Source organism: Colias croceus, chromosome 11 (assembly GCF_905220415.1).
Source record: "Colias croceus chromosome 11, ilColCroc2.1".
NCBI classification, from domain to species: Eukaryota; Metazoa; Arthropoda; class Insecta; order Lepidoptera; family Pieridae; genus Colias; species Colias croceus.
Window position 1 is genome coordinate 6933954 of NC_059547.1, and position 22943 is coordinate 6956896.

Consider the following 22943-nt stretch of genomic DNA (forward strand, 5'->3'; position numbering starts at 1 on the left):
TTTCTAAAGGTACGCTATTTGAACTTTGTTATTAAGCAAAACAATTTTTGTTACCGATTACCTTTTCAGTACAGTTTTGTAACTAGAAGAATGAGGTATAAATAAGTTACAATACGAATACACGTTGTATCGACTTTTGTTTTAAGTTCGTTTCAAGAACTTTGTAATTAACTAATTTTCAACTGAAACATTCGAGCAAATAAACTTTTCTTTTTAAGGTTAAGGAGCTATTGTTTTCCATTTCGTGGAATTAATAGCTTATGAATAAAATGATCAGAAGGTTTAAATACTTAGGTAACGATTACAATTTAAATTAAACAGAAGCTATTCCTTTACAAAATATATTAAGTATATTTATTTGGGACTTCTGTTCAATAATCACACTTTTATTAATATGAAGTTCTGGGCATGCTCTGATTAATCAAAATAAAAGTATACGAACTAAGGCTGACATTTGCAATCCGAGGCAGACGAGATCACTCTAATGTTCGATGCTCTATAAGATAAGGTCACACACAGAAGCGACCATACTTGATGTTCTTTTCTACCTTTAGCTCACAATAACGATATTCTAAGAAAGTTAGTAATAATATAATTTTAAAGGTTTTTTCATACTTAAGATATCAGTTTCGTCGTCAGCTAGAATAAGAAACGTAATATGCTACGGTATATAACATCTCTTGCTTCCTTATCTTCAAAATTAAAGTTTTATAGGAAAAGTAATATGATTACGCAGCGAAAACAGGAAGTTTTCAAAGTACTTTCAATGTTATTTTTGGTTATATCGATAAATTTAGAACAACAATTAATAATATTGAACTTAAGGAAATAATTAACGAAAGATTGTGTTTTAAGAAATTCGCGCATGCTCTACAATCTCTACATTATAGCACCCGCCTCTGAAGTCTGTTCTAAAATAGATGTTAAATTAACCTGAGTGCCTAAAATAAAATTGTTATATTGTATTAGCCTGTTGTGTCCCAATGCTGAGCAAAGGCCTCCCCAAAGCGCTTCCATGAATCACGATCTTGTGCTATTGTAGACCAGTCTTTATTAAATTGGTCCAGTTCATCCCGCCATCTTTTCTTCGGCCTGCCGCGACGCCTTCTAGCTGTGTTTGGTCTCCACAAAGTCGTTATCTTGGCCCACAGTTCGTCCGGTAAAATATAATATTAAATTAGCGCGCAATATACATAATACACATTACACAGAGAACATTGAAAACTTGATACTTACGTTGTAAATGAATGAAAATTATGCTCAAATTCTTATTCAAAACACGAGCCTCATTTAACACGCCGACAATGACGAATACATCTACTCTCTATTGGAGTGAATGTCGCTCACGCATTATCTGGCATTTATTACAAGGGCCCCTTAAATATTCGCGAAACTTGGAGAGTTCCCTCATCATTGTTATTGCCAGAGTTTCAACAGTGCTTGATTGATGGCACCTACCGCTCGCTACGGCGACATAAAAATCGTTGTAATCCCCTCACAATTGCCTGATTATAGCTGTTAATCTCTCACCGAGATGGCTAAACTCCTCTTTTTTACAGCCTTGCTTTATTTGGCCCTACAAAATTGTAGGCATTTCGGACTACTTAACTAAATTGAAGCGGGAAAGGATAGCCATACTTTTTTTCAGAATAACTAAGGGACGTAGTTTATGTTCATACAGCTGGGAAAAATTACAGCAATTGTTAAGAAGTTGCTTATTGTCTTGTTGTCCTTTTTTATACGTGATTTGTATTGTTGTTGACTTACCAAAGTCAACAATATTCGTAATTTTCTTGTTTTATTATATTGAAGAACAATTTTCATTGTTGAAATAGACGAGTTAGAAATTTACTGGGTAAATATTCAATGTCAACAAAATTGCGGAGGTGGGATATTTCATTTCATAAGATACGCTTGTGTTTAAATACAATGTTATAACTATGATATTAAACCTTATGTATAAGGCTACCTTTGAAATGATTTCTGCGAAGGCCCTGTCTCTGTATAACATATTTTCTTATTTATATGCATCCCCAAGATATTATGAATAAAAACACTGACTTTATTGTTGTGTTTTATGTTACGAGAATAATATTGCTCTTAAATTTCTGTTATATTTTTATGGATCACGCAGTAGCTTCCTAAAAAAATTGATAACTCATTTTTCAGCTTTCCTTTTACCACGTCTATTTTTATAAATTAAACTAGTGGTCCGCCCCGGCTTCGCCCGTGGTACCTACATGTTTAAACTATCCTATCTCTCAAGTTGGATCGAACTGCACATGGTGTGCGAATTTTATTATAATCGTTTAAGTGGTTTAGGAGTCCATTGAGGACAAACATTGTGACACGAGATTTATATATATTAAGATGTTTATTTTTAGTTAATCTCTTTTGTGTACATATTTTCAAAGTATCTTCATAGAATTATTATAATACCAAGAAGCTACATTAATTTTTACTATAATAATCGTAACTATCAGCGATCGAACTCTTCAGTGCGTAGATAAAGGATTAATACAAATATCCGACAGTCTTAATTGAATACGTATTTTTGCGTTGCTTTCATCCCATAGTTATCCTGTTGAAAAAGACTTTCTTTTCCAAGTTATACACGAAGGTTAACCCAAAACAAAGCGACGAATTATACCTTCTGCTCCTAAACCCATCTATGGTAATATTACTCTTATTGGAACGAAGTGTAAAATCAATAACGAACAGATACATTAATCCACGATCTCAAATGAAGATTGCGAATACATTCTGCACGTATACGTTCCAGGATTTTCAAGTATGCCGTACCTCGATATTGCGCCGAATATAACCTTGCCGTGAAGTGTACTGGGAGCTTCGTCAAAGCTTTTAAAGCTTGGCTTCGGAATCAAATATGCAGCAAACGCTTATTCTATACTAGTGACACTACTTGGGTGATATAAATAATTTATCTCCAGTTCTCGGTTCGGATTTTGTCGTGTTTTATTCCTCTTGGGACTGATTGAGTTCTTATTACATTTGTATGTTTGTGTGGGTGTTTGGTCACTGTTATATTATTCCTTTGTTAATGAAGCCGGTACCGGACATGATTTCCTTGTTCTATCTATAAATAACGTTTCAAAATATAATAAAATCTTCTCTTTTGCATTATATTAGTAGAGATTTTAAAATACAATACTTTGTCTTCGTTTTACAATACTACCTCTAATATAAATTGATTTAAGTCCTGATAAAGGCATAGCCGAATGTGAAAGATCAATCAATTACCTCTAAAGATCCTTTTCCCACCAGAGAAGTTTGAGAATAATTTAATATAAAGAGGGCAAGTTTATCTTCCGGAAAAGTTAATCTCACAGGCTATTACTGCAACGTGAATTGGAGGTAGGCCTTCGTTTTATCAAGATTGAAGGTTTCAAACTCGATTGTGCTCCTCTTTTTTTGTTTTATACGATGCGTATTTCATTTCGTTTCGTAGAACTAATTTAAAATACGTCTCTTAGTTATTTATTTGTGTGTTCGAGAAATCATAGACGAAATCAATTTGGGATAATGGTAATCCTAGATGGTAATATAAGTTGTGAGACTTTTTCCGCGCGGATTTTTTCCACAATTCTGTGATACATGGAAGCGGTGCGAATTATTTTCGCGAGACATTTTTTGTAGTATGAAGAAGTATGAATATGTCTGCTCTACGGAAAAATATCGTATTTATTTGAATATGGCATTGATTGAAGGAAACTAAAAAATTTACGTCCAAATACTTATAAACAATGAACATACCCTACTTCCTATGTTCGTTATTCAATATTTTTTCAAGCGTAGAATCGAACCCGCACCCTCTACCACAATAGACGAAGAAATGGACCCCTTAACTAATTGGCTCCATAATATCTAAGGTTCAATAGATTTTAATTACAAGAATAACAAGATAATAATAAAGGGTACAAGGTTGATCGAAATTAAATTTAATAACAATGCCTCAAGAAAACCATACTTACAGAATGGTTCGAAGAAATAAATTATTATATGAAATTTAACGTTTTATTCAAATTTGAAATATTACAAATAAGTTGAATGTTGTTTAAGAATTATCTTTACTTGTGAAGGAATTTATGTACGGTCTACTTACTTTTTTCCTACGGAATATTTCATGATATATCTTTTTAATGATATCAAAGCGAAAGGACGACAACACGAAGACAACGTCGACGTTAAAACGGAACGAGTGACATAATATTATGATGCTAAAAATTCTAGTCTCTTTTAGAATTTCACTAATATACTGTCTTTACTCGGAATTAGTTTTAAGCTCAGATTATTTTAAAGCATAGTATTTATTGCATGCATTGCGCGAAAGACAGCGTGTTTAATAAAATAAATCTATACTCATATTATAAAGCTGAAGAGTTTGTCTGTTTGGTTGGTTGAATGCGCTTTTCTCAAGAACTATGATCTGACTTGAAAAATTATTTCAATGTTAATTAGTACATTGTTTTATCCAAGAAGAGTAAAGGCTACATATATCACGTTTTGATAAATAAGAGCGGAGTAATGCGGGTAAAACTGCAGAGCACAGCTAGTGGCTTTTAAAGTTTGTTAGAGCTTTCATTTTTTGTAGTAAAATTTTAATATCCAACTTATATTAGGCTTATACCACTAGCTACATCTGTGAATCAATACGAAACAGCCATAACTCGTATTAAATTGCGTTGCTAAGACACAAATGGCGCCATCTTGTAATCTGATCGTATAATTCGTAGACAATATCATTACCATGCCAAATTCAAGAGAATTTATAGTAATAGGTAAGAATCCGTGACTTATATTAGTTATATTCGGGAAATATGGCGCTGAAGAGACAAATATTGACGATCGAATGATATGATGATTATTATATTTATAAATCATACAAATAATATCAAATCGTATCTACATTTACATGGTTTATGGCTGGAATAAAATGAGAATAAAAAGAAAAGATTTATATTATGATATTGAAAACAAAATATAGTGCGACGTATTTTATTTTATACAGATAAAAGGTCATTTAAATAAAGTTTACGAATAACTCCTGAGTAGTAAAGTAGTAGTGAATTAAGTAATTAATAAGTTCGCCATTAACACTTATTCACTTAATTGACAAACTTTTAAAATAATATTTTTGTTCGAATATTCGAAAACGTAATCATAAAAACTTTGACGTTTACAAATATAAAAACCAACAAGGTGAAGTTATCCTTCATATCATATACCAATACGATCAAATTAACCACGCCAAAATCGCAATACACAACGAAAATCCCATTCCAACGCGATAAAATAAGAATATAATTTTGAAATGTAAATCCAACAAATGATACAGATATTCTCCTAACACGTAGTTAGTACGAGCAAAGGGCATCATCGATCAACGTCTTCCGTACATTATCCCGGGCCCAGAGCATTTTCCCTACTTGTAATATTTAATCCCGGCTGAGTATATTGCATCATAATAGCTGGCGAATGATAGAGCATTACCTCCCAGGTAACATAATGATCGATGTTTGATTATCCGTAACATTAAACTCGTAATACATCTTGCCAACGGTATTATTAGACGATCTGAGATCTTGACCTTTGGCATCTAATTCATATTAAATGTTATTTAAAAAGTATTTTAGTTAGCTTCAACAAAATCACTTAAACGTAAAAGTAACAAATAATGGTATTTTTAAAAGACCAGTTGGAGTAGGATAAATTATTTTCTCGATTTTTGGCACAGAGTTTGAATTCATTTTTAAGAATCATGACGATCGCTTGAGAAAGCGCCGAGTAAGCGATGTACAAACTCCAGAGATACGTCACGGATTGAAAACCGCTTTCTATAAAGGAAGGTCTGTAACAGTTACCGACTTATTATTAAAATAATCGGTTAAGTGCGAATAAGTTACACATAATTATTAAGTCAGCATTTCTGCTGACCTAGTACATATTATAATGAACGTTGCTTTCCATACAAACGTCGCAATGGTCTTACGTTCTATAAGAAAAGGCAGCAGGACATTCAAGGAGATGAGGATGCAGTTACGTCACAGAAGTTGGCGGGAAAATTTTACGTCGTCTGATGCTGAAAATTATGACGTTCAATGAAGTTATCTTTGTGATTTACTGCTGACCAAGAACATGCGAAAAATATCCAAATTTACGGTGAGACAATTTTAATGAGTTGCCTACGTAAGAACTCAAAGTAAAAAAGCCAACAATAATTTGAAATTGAAAAAAGCACAGCAATATCGTAGTTGTCAAGAATGAGACCAACAAAACAAAGTACCACAATACAGGACTTTTGTTTCCACTCGATCGCTCACCGATAAGTAGGCGGGTTACAAAGTTTGCTTTTATACCGACCAAACAGTTTTCCGATAATTCAAACATAAATGACATTAAAAGGCTGTAGTTTGGTATTCGTTTTGATTTGGCGAAACCAAATAATGAGACAGCACAGCCGAATCCGTTGTAGGGATGAAGTTTGATTTATTGTTTATTTTGTTTTAATGACGTTGTTTCTATATTGTTTTGTAAGGGACAGGATGTTATGACTCAATATTAACTTCTGTATTATTTTTTCTCTTTATTTTTCATAATATTTATTATTGTATTGTTAGACGTAACTTTTGATTTAATATTTTTGTGGATGAATAGTTGTCATTATTTCAAGTCTGAACATGCTTAGCTGTCGAATACTATAAAAAGCCGCTTTCCTTTGTCTCGTGGCGCATTCGTACGAATCGTGCCTAGGGGCTCGGACGTTGTATATACGACGTTTGACCCAACTACCTTCACTTTTGCTAATAGTCGTTGACTCGCTGCGATTTGTTATCAACTACCTACATCAATTAGGTAGCTGTGTAGAATCGCAGTACATTCTTATTACATTCAAACTAATATTTAACTCGGCCTCGCGTGTTATTTCTTAGATCAGAAGCGGGATAGAATTCAAGCCTACACTTATTTAAATGTGTTTGAGTTTACGTAGTTTTGTAACGGCATACTGGCGTTTGTGTTTTTTCGTGCGTTGTGTAAAGTAAAAGTTTGTTACGTGGATTATCGTAACGGGAATGTAGTTCATCGAAGGAGTTGTGCGTGCTATCCGAACTGCGCCCTGCGGTCCGGGGTAGTTGAGCCTTCATTTGTGTTAAGCGAACGTCGTGCCTATGTCACAAATGAGTAGGCGTTGTTCCCATGATACGCGAACGTAGTGCCTATGTCATGTGGATGTGATTGTTGTTCTGTAAGGTCAGTGTGGCCGAGGCAGGATGGTTGTGTAATCCCGAGATGAACTACCGTTGTACTGTTATACGAGAAAAGGCGTACGAGGACGTACGATTGTCAGTATGGCCGTGTTAGACGTAACTTTTGATTTAATATTTTTGTGGATGAATAGTTGTCATTATTTCAAGTCTGAACATGCTTAGCTGTCGAATACTATAAAAAGCCGCTTTCCTTTGTCTCGTGGCGCATTCGTACGAATCGTGCCTAGGGGCTCGGACGTTGTATATACGACGTTTGACCCAACTACCTTCACTTTTGCTAATAGTCGTTGACTCGCTGCGATTTGTTATCAACTACCTACATCAATTAGGTAGCTGTGTAGAATCGCAGTACATTCTTATTACATTCAAACTAATATTTAACTCGGCCTCGCGTGTTATTTCTTAGAGTATTATAACTCAGTCTTAATAAATTTATAGAGTATAAGTATTTTTGTGGATTAAAACATTATATAACCTTCTAAATTGCATAGTCTTAAAGATATAAAAGATTATAGGATCGTAAAAATAGGGACCCTAATATCTTTTATTGAAAAGTGGGATAATGAACAGGCGGGCAAGTTAATGGTAAGAAATCATGATCACTCCCTCCCATTAGACGAGAGGATGTGTTGAGGGGCTTATTAAGTAAACCTTTTTCTATTACGGCTTAAAGATCTTTCAATTGTTATTAATGGAAGACGTTTAAGATGGTCTAGTTAGAATTAACTAAGTCTTAAATGTAATGTTACAAATTCAAATTCAAATTATATTTATTTGCAAGAATGTAGTTACAAATTATAGATGTTTTCATTACAATATTATGTGGCTAATACATTCTACCCATTTATTGGGTGTGCAAATATTAAAAAAGAAAGTTGATTAGTTTAATTATTTAAATGTACACACAATTCAATTTTCACAATTACGCGAACGCACTACGATTTTACAATACGATACAAATCTTACGATATTTCTTTGTTTGTCGAGATTGATAGTGTTGAAGACTGTTAACCTTTTGACCGCCAGAGCAAAAACGCATCGCCGTGCCCTCCACGCCAAGCCACAAATTCAATGAGATAACCTTGAAAATAGTAGGGAGTCCAAAATGTTATCGATAAATATAATAATTCACGTCTGAATATTTGAATAAACAGCTTATAACACAAAAATAATATTTATTTAACCTCATCTCCTACTGTAAAAACTTAAGACCACATTTATAGCAACTATCAACAAAAAAAATCAACCTTTTGAGATACAAAAATACATATAAAATTGCAGCAAGTTACAGCACTATTCTCTATCAGTTACGCCCCATTGGCATGTATACATGCCAATGGCGCGGGCAACCATCCTTTTTTTTATAATCTCTCGCTTCTGATTAGGGATGTGTAGCTGTATATTATTATAACTTATCGAGTTTATTTATTAAGTTTATATGAACTATAGGTATTATTGTGGAGTGTTTATTTGTAAATATCAAAACAACTACTATTACCTTTAAATAAAGGGAATTGCATTAAAACTACATATTTATTTTCCAATCATTTAGTTTAATACTTGAGTTATTACAAATACTAATTATATGTAGGTACCTATTTAGGTCAATTACCATATTTTGATATGACATAGCGACAATTTGTATCATAAGAATATTCTAATAAAGGCACTGATTAGACTTATTAGGTAATAAATTTTGAAAACTGCTAAATAGGTAAGTGCCTACCTACAGATTTTTAGAGATATTTATACATTTTGGACCTAAGCGAATTTTTATCATTACATGGACAATAAATATTATTCTAGAACGCATACATTGTGTTTGTGACGATAAAATAAAAAATAATAAAAAATCAACAATTGTATATAATCATTATGTTCATTAACAGCCTTGTATTTACCTACCTATCTATATAATTATTATGCTCATTAATAGCCTTGTACTTATTTGATTATAATATTGGTAGATACCTACTCGATAAAATATTTTTCAACTTTCCGCACTTAACAACACGGCACGCGCTTACGACGTCACCAGTCCGACATCTATTCATGTCAATGGCGCAGAAGGGATTGCATATCGATACTGTGCTAGGGATGCGCATGATTGGCGAAAAGGAAAATATTCAAATCAACAATATCCACAATATAGACAATATGGTATTATACCAAAGAATGTAGTATTTACCTTTTTTCTCAGTGACTAAGCTTATATATTTTTTTTGTAGTTATTACAGAAATTAAGCGAATTAGAGTAATTTCGCTGAAATTTTAATGAAGTTACTTGAATATTACACTACATCACTAGTAGGCACGTATACATGTCATTGGCGCGAGAGAACATGCTTTTTTAGCCATTAATTAAGTTATTTTTTGTCATCAAATATTTGAATAACTACTTGGCAATTTTGTTTACTGTGTACAATTATGTAATAACTGGGGATTCAGTTCATAAACTGTATAAATAAAACACGTAAAAGTAAAGGTTTAATATGTTTATTTTGTATTTATCTATGATCTGTTTCTTGGCATGTATAGGTGTCGTTGGCGCACAGGGCACGATTGCGCATGACATCTATAGATGTCATTGGCGTTCAAAAGGTTAAGTATCTATTACTAATGGTATATTAATTTAATGCTCTATAACTAATCTACACTAATATTATAAAGAGGAAAACTTTGTTTGTTTGTTTGATTGTAATGAATAAGCTCATAAACTACTGGACCGATTTTAAAAATTCTTTCACCATTCGAAAGCTACATTACATTATCCACGATACATTACATTATCACGATCCATATAGGCTAGTTTTTTGCAGGAAATCCCACGGGAACGGGAACTATGCGGGTTTTTCTTTGAAAACGCGGGCGAAGCCGCAGGCGGAAAGCTAGTTATTATTAAATATAATGGATGCTGTAAAAGGTTTGCTTGTCTTAGTTTGTTCTTGAATATTAGACCATATTATCACAATTATTACAGATTATGTTATTTTTGTTTTGGTTTCATATATTTAAAATACGTAATCCGTTATTTGTATAAACACTAATCCGATAAATTATTGTGCATAATTCAATTGACCGTGATATCCGATGTATCAGATTTTGTATCAATAACACGTCATGTATCAATTTGATGAGCTCGTCATTATTTGACTATTGAAACCCATCCAGTGTATGATATTAATGCGTCCATTATATGTATTGTGTGGTAAGCTTCATCGCCGAAATCTGCCCGTTTATAATCTTGTATTGTGGCTTTCACAATCAAAACATATTTCATAAAAAGCCTCTATGGCAAATTAGTTCTGTTTGCTGTGCTATTTCATAGTATTTGGTGGAGATGTAATGAGATTTTCATCAATGGAGTGTTATTAGATTCTTGGGTACTAAGCGGAATTAACAATTTTCATACACATAGGTATATTCTTTCAAACTCAAACTCAAGTCTTTATTTATTAAATCAGATTTCTTTTAGAAGCACTTTCGAATGGTTAGTTCTCTTAGTTTTGTAAACAAATCCAAGATCTTCAGGCACAATAGCAAAGGTTTAAAAATATGGTGTAGGAATACCGTGATACAGCCTTCATTAAATGGTATTTTATTCATAATAGAAATTAGGTTAAGTACATACACTTTTTTATCATTATCTCTGCTAATTTAACATTTTTAATGATATATTTAAAGCAAACTGACCTGACTAACTTTGTACCGTTTCATGATTTTTCATAGATGTTGTTTTTAGGAAATTTTCCAACATTTTAATACCCATTTTGCTTTTCGGCGAAGAGACATTCAAATCAAAGATAAGTTCTATTTGTTGTTTTTCTCATCCTTGTAGGTAATTATATAATTATTTTTATGGGATTTGCGAATTTGACCGTATACAAATGAGGATGAAGCCCTGTTTATTTAACTCTTCAGACAGGACATTCAAAACATCTCTTTTAAAAATATTTCCCATCCTTATATTTCCATATCGAGAAAATGGTAATAGTTGAAAACTTGTAGACGCAGTGTATGAATTTGTTCGACCGATATCAGATCTGGCAGCGGTTACGGTATGAGCTAATATGATTGATCTATTTTTCAAATTCCGACGCGAACCCTTATCCTGCCCTACAGCTTGTCAATATGAGCTGAGACTGTCAAGAAAATTGCGAATGTATGATATGTAACACGTCAGCGTCCATAAAATGTGAGTTTATAGACTGCCGAGAAATATTTTATACCAACGAACCTTCGCTCGTAGAAAAATAAAACCAAAATCTACGTCTCTTGGTCAAGAGATGTAAATTTCCTTGTACACGGGTATGTAGCATAGAGCAATGCATTTCTCTATGTTTCACTATATATTTGGAACGGATATATAGACATCTAGTTATTTTTGTTTTGGGTTTAATTCTATATATTTCCCTAGAACTTATTTACTAGCTATTTTTTCACTTAGCGTGTGATTTATTTCTGCAGTTAAGATAATATTATCATACAGTGCGACTTTAGAACATTCTTCTGTGTGCGTCTTAAAGTAATGGGCCCGCCGCTCTGACCACGTGTCATTTAAATCTATTATAAAAGCCTTCCTTCAGGCTGGTAGCAAGCAAGTTGTTCTGTAGTTCTAGGTTCGATACTTTTATGTGTAATGGTTTCCTACAATTTTGGAATAGAAATAAAATCCATGGGATCAGAGTACTCTCGCTAAATAAAAGATATCCCCTGAGAAGTTAAGCAAACGACTCAATAAGATGAGAAGGTATTAACATCGCCGGATAAAAAAATGCCGTAAAGATAGGGCGGGGCCACATTAAATAAATTGCAGGCGCCTACCGCCCGCCGCGACAGCTGCGTTGACTTGCTAAATGCGTCCAACCGCTCTGTTCTACTTAGCACGCCATTTGATTTTTATTTCATACCTTTTATAATTAAAAGGTGCTTTAAAATTTTCGTAAGTGCTCATTTAGTTCCACCCGAGGACTCCTTAAAGCTATTTATTATGATAAAGTTAATTTTATATTTTAAGTTCGCGAGTTGAGAAACAAAATAGAATCTTTTTAATAATATTCCCCTTTATAATTCCCTTACATTATCAACGATGAACCAGTTGTATGTTTTGTTTCTTAACCATAGCTTCATTTAAATTTTGTATTTAGATAACAGTAAATTGTTAATTAATCAAGGAGCCGTGTAATTAACGAGTTTACGCTTACAGATATGAAATGGGAGAAAAATTATGTTAATGTTTATCAGATTAATTCCAAAAGCAAACTAATAAAGTTTGTTTCGAAGGAGAGTAGACTTTATAATAATTTTGTATAAAGCTATGAAATATCGCAGTCGTTTTGCTCGGGGGAAGCATAACGTTCGACGTCGACCAAATGAGTTTTATAACTTTTATAAGTTGCCTCTCCGATGAGACTTTGAGTCATCTTGGGCGACGCGTTATGTAATTATGTTTAATGGAACCGTTTATCGCTATCATTACTATACAAACTTTGTTTTACAACTTCACACCTCGTGGTCGCTTCTATCCAATCAGCAATCTCGTCAGCCTTGTGCAATTGAATTCATGATTTCTTAATCAAATTAACTTACCTTTGATATCACGAATTTTTGCAAACATTCAAGCCTGATTTGGAAAACAAAAGATCCTGAAAAGAAAATTTGTACAGAAGGCGTAGCATTAATTTGATAAAATGTTCGGTTACAGTCTTACAAAAATTTTCTTAAAGTCAACAGTAATCTTAAAGAAACGTATTTCAATGAGACTCTTAAGCGATCCATTAAAATAAAGTTTTGGTCAAACTGCTTTCAATCAAATGAAGCATATTAATCACATTGCGATAACGTCTAATGAAATATTTGAGAACAATTAGCTGCTATCTCTAACCTATGTCGTAATTAATTGCATATTATTGACGAGCCGGTTGGACAAATGATGTGTCATCATGATATATTAACATTTGGTTGGGTTCACAAGCGAAGCTGTGATGTAACACATAATATAATATAACAATAATAGATTGAATAAACCTATTGTATTTCAATAATATGTTTATCTTCCACCAAATAAATGGATACATTAAGTTAACACCACTGAAATAAATTTAATACGTTGATTTAAAATTGAATGTTTTGAGTTTTGGTGCGGCTTTTATCATGTGATTGGTGATTCATTTATTAAAATTTGGTCACAATTAACAACTGCTCAAATGAGAGATTAATGTATTTATCAGTGGAGATTATTTTCATATGCAACTGTAAGAGATTTTCGTAGTCAATCGCTATGTTTGTTAATTTATTAAATACGTAGCTGATGCCCTATTAATCCAAAAGAATGGCCGCTAATAATATAATAAACGATGTTTTAGAACCAATAAACACAGGGGTACATTCCTTTTTTTGTACTTGTAAAATACAACACAAAATATACTAATAATCTAAAAATGCATGGATTACAAATTGCCACATCATTATACTGTATTCTATGCATTTACTTGAATAAAACTCTGTGCGGTTAAGCATCCATACAATTGCAGAGCTCAAAAAAATAAATAATTAAAAGAGTACAATTAGCTTTAATGTTATCTAGCCAAGTAATGTCGGGTTACCGTGTGCAGCCGCGCAACACACATTAACCTACTTAGAGTCCTTCTCGAGCCCAGAAGGACAATTGTATTAAAAAGTCAACAGAGCGACGGGCGGTAAATACGGCATATTGTTTGAGGGCTAAACGCTAAAGTGGGCGTGGGTGATGTGCTGATCTGTTTCGTGGTTCTTATGTAGTAATGGTTAATTGATTTGACAACGTTGATCTTATTATAAGCCAATGCACCAAAATGAACAACCAAGTTCTGTATTTCATAGGTAATACTCACTCTGATATTAAATTCGTCAAATTCCGAGATAAACACATAATATTACAAATTCAATAGTTTAATATTCAAATTCCCTTTGTAATAATATGATTTGTTGGAATCGATTAAAACCATTGATCTATATAAAAACAGAACATAATAATTTCTAATAATTTCATCAATACCGGAAATATTATGACGCATAAAAATACAAATTTTATTTCCAACCCTTTATTTTTATATTTATTTGCATAAACGTCTAGACCAAAATTTGCGCCAATTATGCCAAAAAATTGCATCGTTTCGTTCGTTCTAGTTGCGTTTTTAAAAACGTACTCCGTAATTAAATACAACGTACCATCTAACTAGAGGAATAGATATAAATAAGGTTCTTTATCTTCAATTACATAGCACTGGCCGCGCAATTTACCGTAATATAAAGCTCTTCTGCTCATTAATTGACGGAAAGCAGCAACGTGCCGCTTGCTTTATTAAAATAACCAAGTCTTTTTGTTAAAAATCCTGTTGAAGGACTTTACACGTATTTCTCGCCACTGGCTTTGAACATTTTTAATGTAAAACTCTGATTTTTCTGTATTAGTTCTTTGTGCGAGTGACAAGTAATCGCACACTAAAAATTAAAAATATAGTCTCGGCCACCAAAGCTTTGTGCTCACAACTAAGGTACGTGTTAGAGAAAACTAGGAGTGGTTATGGCAGCTTGCTATAGTAATTAATTATCTACTATGTACATGTATACTTGCGCAGGTGATGTGCAGACATTTTGCAATATACCAGCAGTTACCTACAACAATGTGTCGCCCATGTTTAATTTAGATAACCCCCTACAGACTACACACTATATTATCTCAAGCGAGGCTATTATTGCTATATATTTTAAATGAAAAAGTTTAATTTTGCAGGCGATTAAATTTAACTTTGAACTTTTATTAAATGAGATCAAAACGTCAACGGCATTCGCAATACTTTAGATACTTATAAAAAATATTTTAAAAGCCGTAGTTATTTATGTTATACCTACTGATAGTTTGTATTTTTCAAGTGAATTTAATTTTTGTTTTATTTTTTGACTTTTATTTTCCGACACACTCGGCCCTTCATCTGTTAAATCGTGTGCTGGCCTCCGATGCCACAATTGACATTTTTGCTAGTAGTATAAATACTGTCCTAGACCTCTGTATCAGGTACTTGGATGCACATTGAATGTAACTCCATTTTGTTTGTATTTTTGTTAACATATTGTTACTAAATTCTATGTATGCTTTGGTATTATTACTGTAAGTACAAAGAATGATTTTGTGTCAATAAATAAATAAATAAATAAATAAAAAAACCTTAAATTTATTTTTCATATAACGTATTACATAAAAATGAGCAAATAATTATTGAACGTATGGTCTAGCACTGCCTTATTTATACTTCAAAGACATATATCAAGGAATCTTTAATTGTAGGTTCTCTCTCATTCTCTTACAAAATATTATGTATATGAGGTCCAAAGTCCACAGCGAGGTCCAAATAATTTAAAGACGACTTGATGCTTATGAATTTATGGCCCACATATCACACTCACATGGGTTGAATACTGAATATCAATGCTGCAGATGCCGAAGGGTCAAATTCATATTATATTATAATTCTAGGTAACATAACGTAGTAAATTTATATTTTTTAAGTATGTATCGGTTTTGTCGTCTTGTAATATCAATAGAATTATAAAGAAGAATACATCTCAATGATCACAAATATATAAGTTCCTATTTATTTTTCTCGTCTTTTTGAAGTTTGCATTTCCTCCTTGCATGCCATAGAGAAAATTTTCTGACGTTGAAACACTCATCAGGTTACCTAAAAACTTAGCCTAAAAAGATATTGTGCCACTTCAAGCCACATTACTAGCTGCACTGTTACATTTACTAACCAAGAGCACCAAAGACTAACGCTTGTTGCGTTTTATCCAGGAGCATCATCTGCCCGTCTGGCCTACTTTCATCGCCCGTAATGTACATACAGTGAAGCTGAAAGTCAACTAGTACTAACCTATTACCCTGAATAGCTACCATCTATTTAGCTCTTCCATCAAAAGTTCCATTTGGTTGACGAGGAGCGTACACAGAAACCACGCAGCTAACCAACTTTTGTCAGTGCCAGAGCTGTAAGCCATCAAACGGTCGTAATGCATTCACTGCAATAAATACAGCCATGTCTCGGGCTTGCCGACGGAGCAAACTGAATAAAATCAAAATGTCTGTACATTTACTATCTAACGTATGCAGCCAAAACGAGCACTTTGAAACTAGATACTGAATAATTCAAAATATTCCTTTGAAATGGTTTATCTGACGATCAGAACTTTCTCTAGTGTAGTTGTATATTCAGGGTAGTTTGAGTTTTTCTTTGCGATACATAAAACAAAACTTCGAAATAAAACTGTTCAAAGTGGAATAGGAAATGTCGTCACATGCTGCGATTCAATTTTCACAAAATTTTCGGCCGCTTGAAACTTTACGTTTAAAATTAATGCCAACAAGTGTCAAAACCAAGTGTTTCCTTTGCTTTATTGTAACACTTAATGCTTAAATAATAAGGGTTCATTTTTGGTTACATTTAAACCACACATTAAAATACACCAAAAAGTACATAGATTCATTATTTAAGTACAAATATAGGAAAGTAGAAAAAGCTCACAATATAGATTATAGATGATTATTTGTATTCGCGATTACAAGTACAACACATAGTGTTATGATATATGCATAAACTAAATACCCGATATGATAAAGTCCATGACTAATACTTGTTACATTTGTTTGACAGATGTAGGAACGTATATCTTCATCAACTTCAATTATTATTAGAACTAAAGATCTGACCATCTATTTACATGTATGATTTTTCTAGATCAATAATATAGTCTCAGATATCAATCTCGTAGAGCAGTATCCTCGTTCCGACTATATGGATGGTTAGGTCCAGAAAGCAATTAGTTTCCAAAACCGTAATTCATATTGTGCACAATACATTAAACAAGAGATCAAATCACAGGATGGTCATAAATTCGCAGAGTTTCGGTCGCTAGATCCTTTGGGATCGCAATGTGCCGTTTGTCTTGCCCACATGGAATTGGACTTGTGTAATTTTCTACGCTATGTTCACTTTATTTGAATTCTTTTATGTAATCCCTTATATATTTTATATTATTTTTGTCGGAAATTCACTAAGGAAAGTGGGTTTGATCGAATAAGTTAGATATTTGATAAAAGCACTTGGAACTTCAAATTTCCGAGAAAATCATTTATCCGTAGCATTTTACATAATAAACTAACTTTAACATCAAAAACCATATTCAGTTGTATGTATAGTTGATAGATCATGCTGCACTGTGACCCTACATTTTAGCTAGAGTTTTGTCTTACATTCTGGGGTCAGTATGTTATAAGATGCTTCCGTGTTGATTCCCTTATGAGCGACTTGGAGTTTGCTATCGTGCTCGGATTATGGCAATAAGCTCACCCTCTATCATGAGGTTGAACGTAATCGGTGAAATTTGGTTGTGCAGTATCCTACTATACACTATTAAGAGATACAGTGTTGCGATTTGTGTTGAATATAATACTAATAATTAAAATCTGAAAATATTATTTGATACTTGTTCGAATAGTAAAATCATTTTTATGTTCAACTAGCTTCCGCCCGCGACTCCGTCCGCGCGGATGTCGGTCTTAGCGTGGATGGGTTATTTCTCCATTTTGAGTAACTCTGACTATGATATCTAATAAAAATCTATTGGACCCAAATACGTCTAGGCCTATAATAATAGTACGCAACGTGTGTTCGCGGTTCTACAGAACAACGTCTATGGATAAAACTGAAAAATTAGGATTAATTTTTTTTCTACGTATTTTTACGGGATAAAAAATATCCTATTTTACGCCCAGGATAATAAGGTATAATTATACCAAGTTTCATCGAAATCGAACCGTTAGTTTTCACGTGATGTCTTCACATACAGACAGACAGACAAAAAAATTTTTTATCACATATTTGGGTTTGGTATCGATCCACCACCCCCTGCTATTTATTTTTTCAATATTTCCAATGTACAGAATTGACCCTTCTACAGATTTATTATATGTATAGATAGTCCATTTATTGACGAAGACAAAATAATTTCGAAGTAAGTACGACGTGGGGGAAACCGCTAGTTATTATATTATGACTTTATTTTATTATATATTATGATCATTGTTATGATTCAATTTAATATACTATTTTGTTTGTAGTAATGACTTTCATAGCAGTTACTAGCCTACTATGGAGTGTATATTTTTTACAATTTTCTATCCATCCAGCTACAAAAATTAATGCAGTAAAATATATATGGCAATTATTATATAATTAACATAATAATGAATGCGTTATCCTCACACCACAATTATTCATAACGACACATCCTGATAAGCACAAATTCAATTTTCATATAACCCTTAGGTACTAAACAGAATACAAGATGGGTTAAGTCGACAAACAGACAGTCGTACAGTAATAACATTACATAGCTCCCGGTCCCTTAATTTAATTGATCTATTAGGTTTTAGTACAGCGATATGTGAAACTACTATATTACTTGTGTTGGTCCTGTTAATTTAATCGTGGTATCAAGTTAATGAATATTGAAATTTCCTATTATAATTTGATGGAATTCGGCGTATTAGAGTTTATAATATTGTATGAGCTTATTGTAATCAACAGTTATTAGGCAAATTAGGGTTTAAAACATATTTAATAACAATACCCTAGATTCTAGATAATATTGATTCTTACTAAAATATTTCGCCCAAAATTTTCTATAATAAAAGATTTGACGAATCTAACGTATAGAGCAATTTTCTTAAATATTGAACAAAGCTTTTCCTAATTGGAAAATCCGTACTAATATTATAAATGCGAAAGTAACTGTGTCTGTCTGTCTGTTACTCAATCACGCCTAAACTACTGAACCAATTTGCATGAAATTTGGTATGGAGATTTTGGTACCCGAGAAAGGACATAGGCTACTTTTCATTGCGAAATATGTACCATGGGCGAAGCCCAGTAGCCAGTAAATTAAGAGTAGCCATAAGACAGATGACATTAGCCAGTAAATTGTCCACACAGATTTAAAATTACCCGCAACTAACAAAAATAAAAAACTTCAGCAAACGGCGGTTTTCCTTAAGGAGCTAGTATTTAATACAAATTACTAATGATACTAATCAGATAACATACTTGCTTAAATAACTTATATTTATAACACTAAGCCACCAGCTTATAACACCAGACTTGAATAGTAAAAGAGCTCATTCATTCCATTTTATTCACATGCTCAGCATTTAACAAACTAGCTGAGTTTGCAAACAGACGACGTTTGTACAATGACGAATTATACAATTTGCTTTCGACATAGAATTTGTGAAATCTAGTAACACGCTTTGTGTAACACATGAAATATTTGTAAAAGAGTTTGAAAATATTAAGTCTTAAATTTTAAACTCATCTGGGATCTGCCATCTGCAATCTGGATATCTGATTTATTAATGAGCTTTTATTTGCATTTGTTAATATTACGGTGGTACACGTAATATTTGTTTTTAGTATGGAACTAGGGAAATTTCATAAAGGTTACACATAAAACAAACTGCTTCATAAAAATTTTGTGGTTTAAAGTTGTTAAAATACGTAAGACCCCGTTAGCACTATTATTACTGCTCCCAACTATTGCATCGAGGGTCTGGGTAAACATTCTGTTAACCCTCTAACCATGACCATAAAATTTTACGTTTTATTCACTATAAATTAAAGATGTGTAATTGTTATATTAATTCATTTACTTATTTCTAAAGTAAGTACATTAAGTATTCCTACTCAATAAAAAGTGAAAATCGTTTAAAAAGTCTTATAAACTTTAGACTTTACAGTTGTCTAGACAGAAAAAAATACAGGCCTAAGGTTTAAGCTTTTATTGTATAACAGCTGAATTTAATGGATAGTTAAAAAAGAAGAGTCCTTATATTCAAGCTTTGTTGGTCTTACAACAAAATGTAGTAATATATGAATGAAAATTCGGATAAATGCAAAGCTATTTATTTGATAGATCCACATAGAGCGTGCAGGCTTGCAAAGGCAATGCTGCGCTAAGCAGTTAAATCTATGTAGACGAGATTAAACAGGAAAATCGGCAGCACACACGCTTGGTGAACCGCTATTGAACAAAATGTTTCTGTTTGCAGTGAAGAAGCGGGAAGGCATGTGGGGCGGCGGCGCGCAGTGCGTGCACGCATCGCTGCCGCGTGGTGCGCACGCGCGTCCCGCTCCGACGCTCAGCGGCGCCATCGCTAGCCGTCGCCCGCCCAGGTATTACTATAACTGAAAATTATTTCTTACATTATTGAAGTGAAACTTCTTTAGGCGCGTTGGAATTAAATTTTAAGGTCGCGTCATGGCTATAACATCACACACACACATAGTATCGTCAAGTCATGGAGTAAAGCGTTTATTTTGGTTTGAATCTTGCCAAAAAAGTTTCACTTTTGACACGTGTGCTCGCATGCTCTTTTTTAATTTATGTTTTATAATGTTATGCAATTTATTAATCACTTATTTAAAATGGGAATCTCTACATATGTTACCAAACAAAGTTTATCTGTCCGTCGGTTCATGATAAACTGAAAATACTGTATCGATTTTCAGAAATAATGGAAAAAATAATTCACTTACGAATGAAGCGCGGCCACTATGAAAACCAAATATAATTACATATTCTTCAATAATGTAGTAGGATGTGTTACGATCATTTATTTTAGTTACAGTCATTAAAACTCCTACGGACTATAATTTATTACTAAACAATTTGTAGTACCTAGGTAAACTAAAACACATTGATTTTAGTTACATGATTAACTAGGCAAGACTGTTTAAAACGTATGATGTCCTATCTAATTAATTTGGGTTTCATTCAATACGAAAAGGTTAACCTTTTCTATTAAACCTTAGACCTTAAGATTTGGTAATCTTTCTTTAAGAAAATAAAAAAAAATTGATTAATTATTATCATTGTTTTGTGAAACAATCTCCATCATTTTCTTTATGCGAGCGTGGGATATGCTAAAGATACCTACGTATAAAGAACCACGCGGTTTCCGAGTATTACTCTTCCTAAATATAATATAACATTAGCAGATTATAATTTACGTTAGAAGGATATTTTTAGGACACAAAGGGTATAGATAACTTGCGAACTTCACTATAAACACGCGTTTAATTACGTGAGTTGGATGTGTTTAACAGGAAAATTAGTTGAGTTTACCCTTTCCCAGTATAAATGTTACCTATGTTACGAGTTTCATTTACTGTTAAGCAATATTGTTAAGGATAATTGCGTTGATTTTTATACTAATGATGTTTCTAAATTTAATTATATATTTCTTGGAATTCGGGTCCATTGTTAACAGTGCTTTTAATATAATATGTTCAGTAATTGATCAACACATTTTGCGAATTTGAACAGAGTTTTACTAAGTAGGTAGTCTTTTGAAGTATTCTAGGAAACTGGAAATAATAATTGACTTAATAAATGGGAACCTATATGTAATGTAAAATATGCGGTAGTCTAGAAAGTTGTTCGATTTATGATATTGTTATTTATTGAGATAGATTATGAACTATGTAAATAACTACAATATTTAAATACAATAAGCCTATAGAGTATAGGGGTTATATCAGATAATTTAAGGCTTAATAAAGTGTAAATTAAAAAACAATTCCTTCTTCTTCGTGAAGCATAAAACACATGCATTTCACATCTGTCTTATTGGGCAATTTTCTTAAAACGCATGAGGGTCATCAGCCAGCTGTGTTCTGATAAACCGAAGCTTTTTTATTAGTCTCTACTGGGGATGGGTACGTGTAACGGTGCATTTACATCAAACGAACTGCGAACATAGAGCTAGAGCAAGAGCATTCTTCGTTGATTCATAGCAATAGATATCTATTGCATTTAACAATACGACGTGTAATAATAAAATCACGAAAATGTTGTGCATTTCATAGAAATCGATAGCCGCGTCGATTGCTCGAAAATGCAACTTATATATAAAATTATAAACACTATCATGTTACATTTCAGGCCCACACCTCCATCACCGACGCTCATAGCACAAATAGACTCGTCTGTAGCGTGTCTCTGGCTGCTCACGCCGCTCTCAGCGGGCACAGCTGTCGTGGCCGTCCTTGTAGCTGTCACCACGAACAACTGGCTGCATACAGAAGAGAACATGCTGAGCAATTCATTCAATGGAACGGGCAAACATGAATTGGTCGCAAAGCACACTGTGTCTGGACTGTGGCGTATATGTCATACGGACCGTAAGTGTGGCTTGAGATTTTTGTCAATTCTTTGTTGTTTAAATTAGGGGTGGTTATTTAATATTTATGTTTGTGTCCATGCTTTGGGTGAATTATTTTCATTACCTCCTTTACCAGTTGATTTAACGAAAGGTTTTATGCTAGAAAATAATGAACTTAGTGCAAACAGTATTCATTATCTCGCCCTAAAATATATAAAACGATTCTAGTATTAATATTTTACAAAAGGTAACAATGAAACCATAAACCGTGCGGCGACAATGCTAAACAATGCGTTAGAAATTATTTTAAACTCAAACTCGAAAGTACGATAAACATTTTACATAAACCTTCACAGGAACACACAGGAAAAAGTCAAAACCATTTAAACTGTCCTCATACA

The 22943-nt window shown here is 33.1% G+C and overlaps 1 protein-coding gene across 1 annotated transcript in view; it reads left to right on the top strand.

Moving 5' to 3' along the window:
* Positions 1 to 22943, top strand: part of LOC123695675 — a 58797-nt gene that overhangs the window by 32111 nt on the left and 3743 nt on the right. Inside the window, exons 2-3 of the mRNA XM_045641580.1 lie at positions 20428 to 20551; positions 22323 to 22561. Of these exons, the coding sequence (XP_045497536.1) occupies positions 20428 to 20551; positions 22323 to 22561 (363 nt within the window). The remainder of the gene's footprint in view (positions 1 to 20427; positions 20552 to 22322; positions 22562 to 22943) is intronic.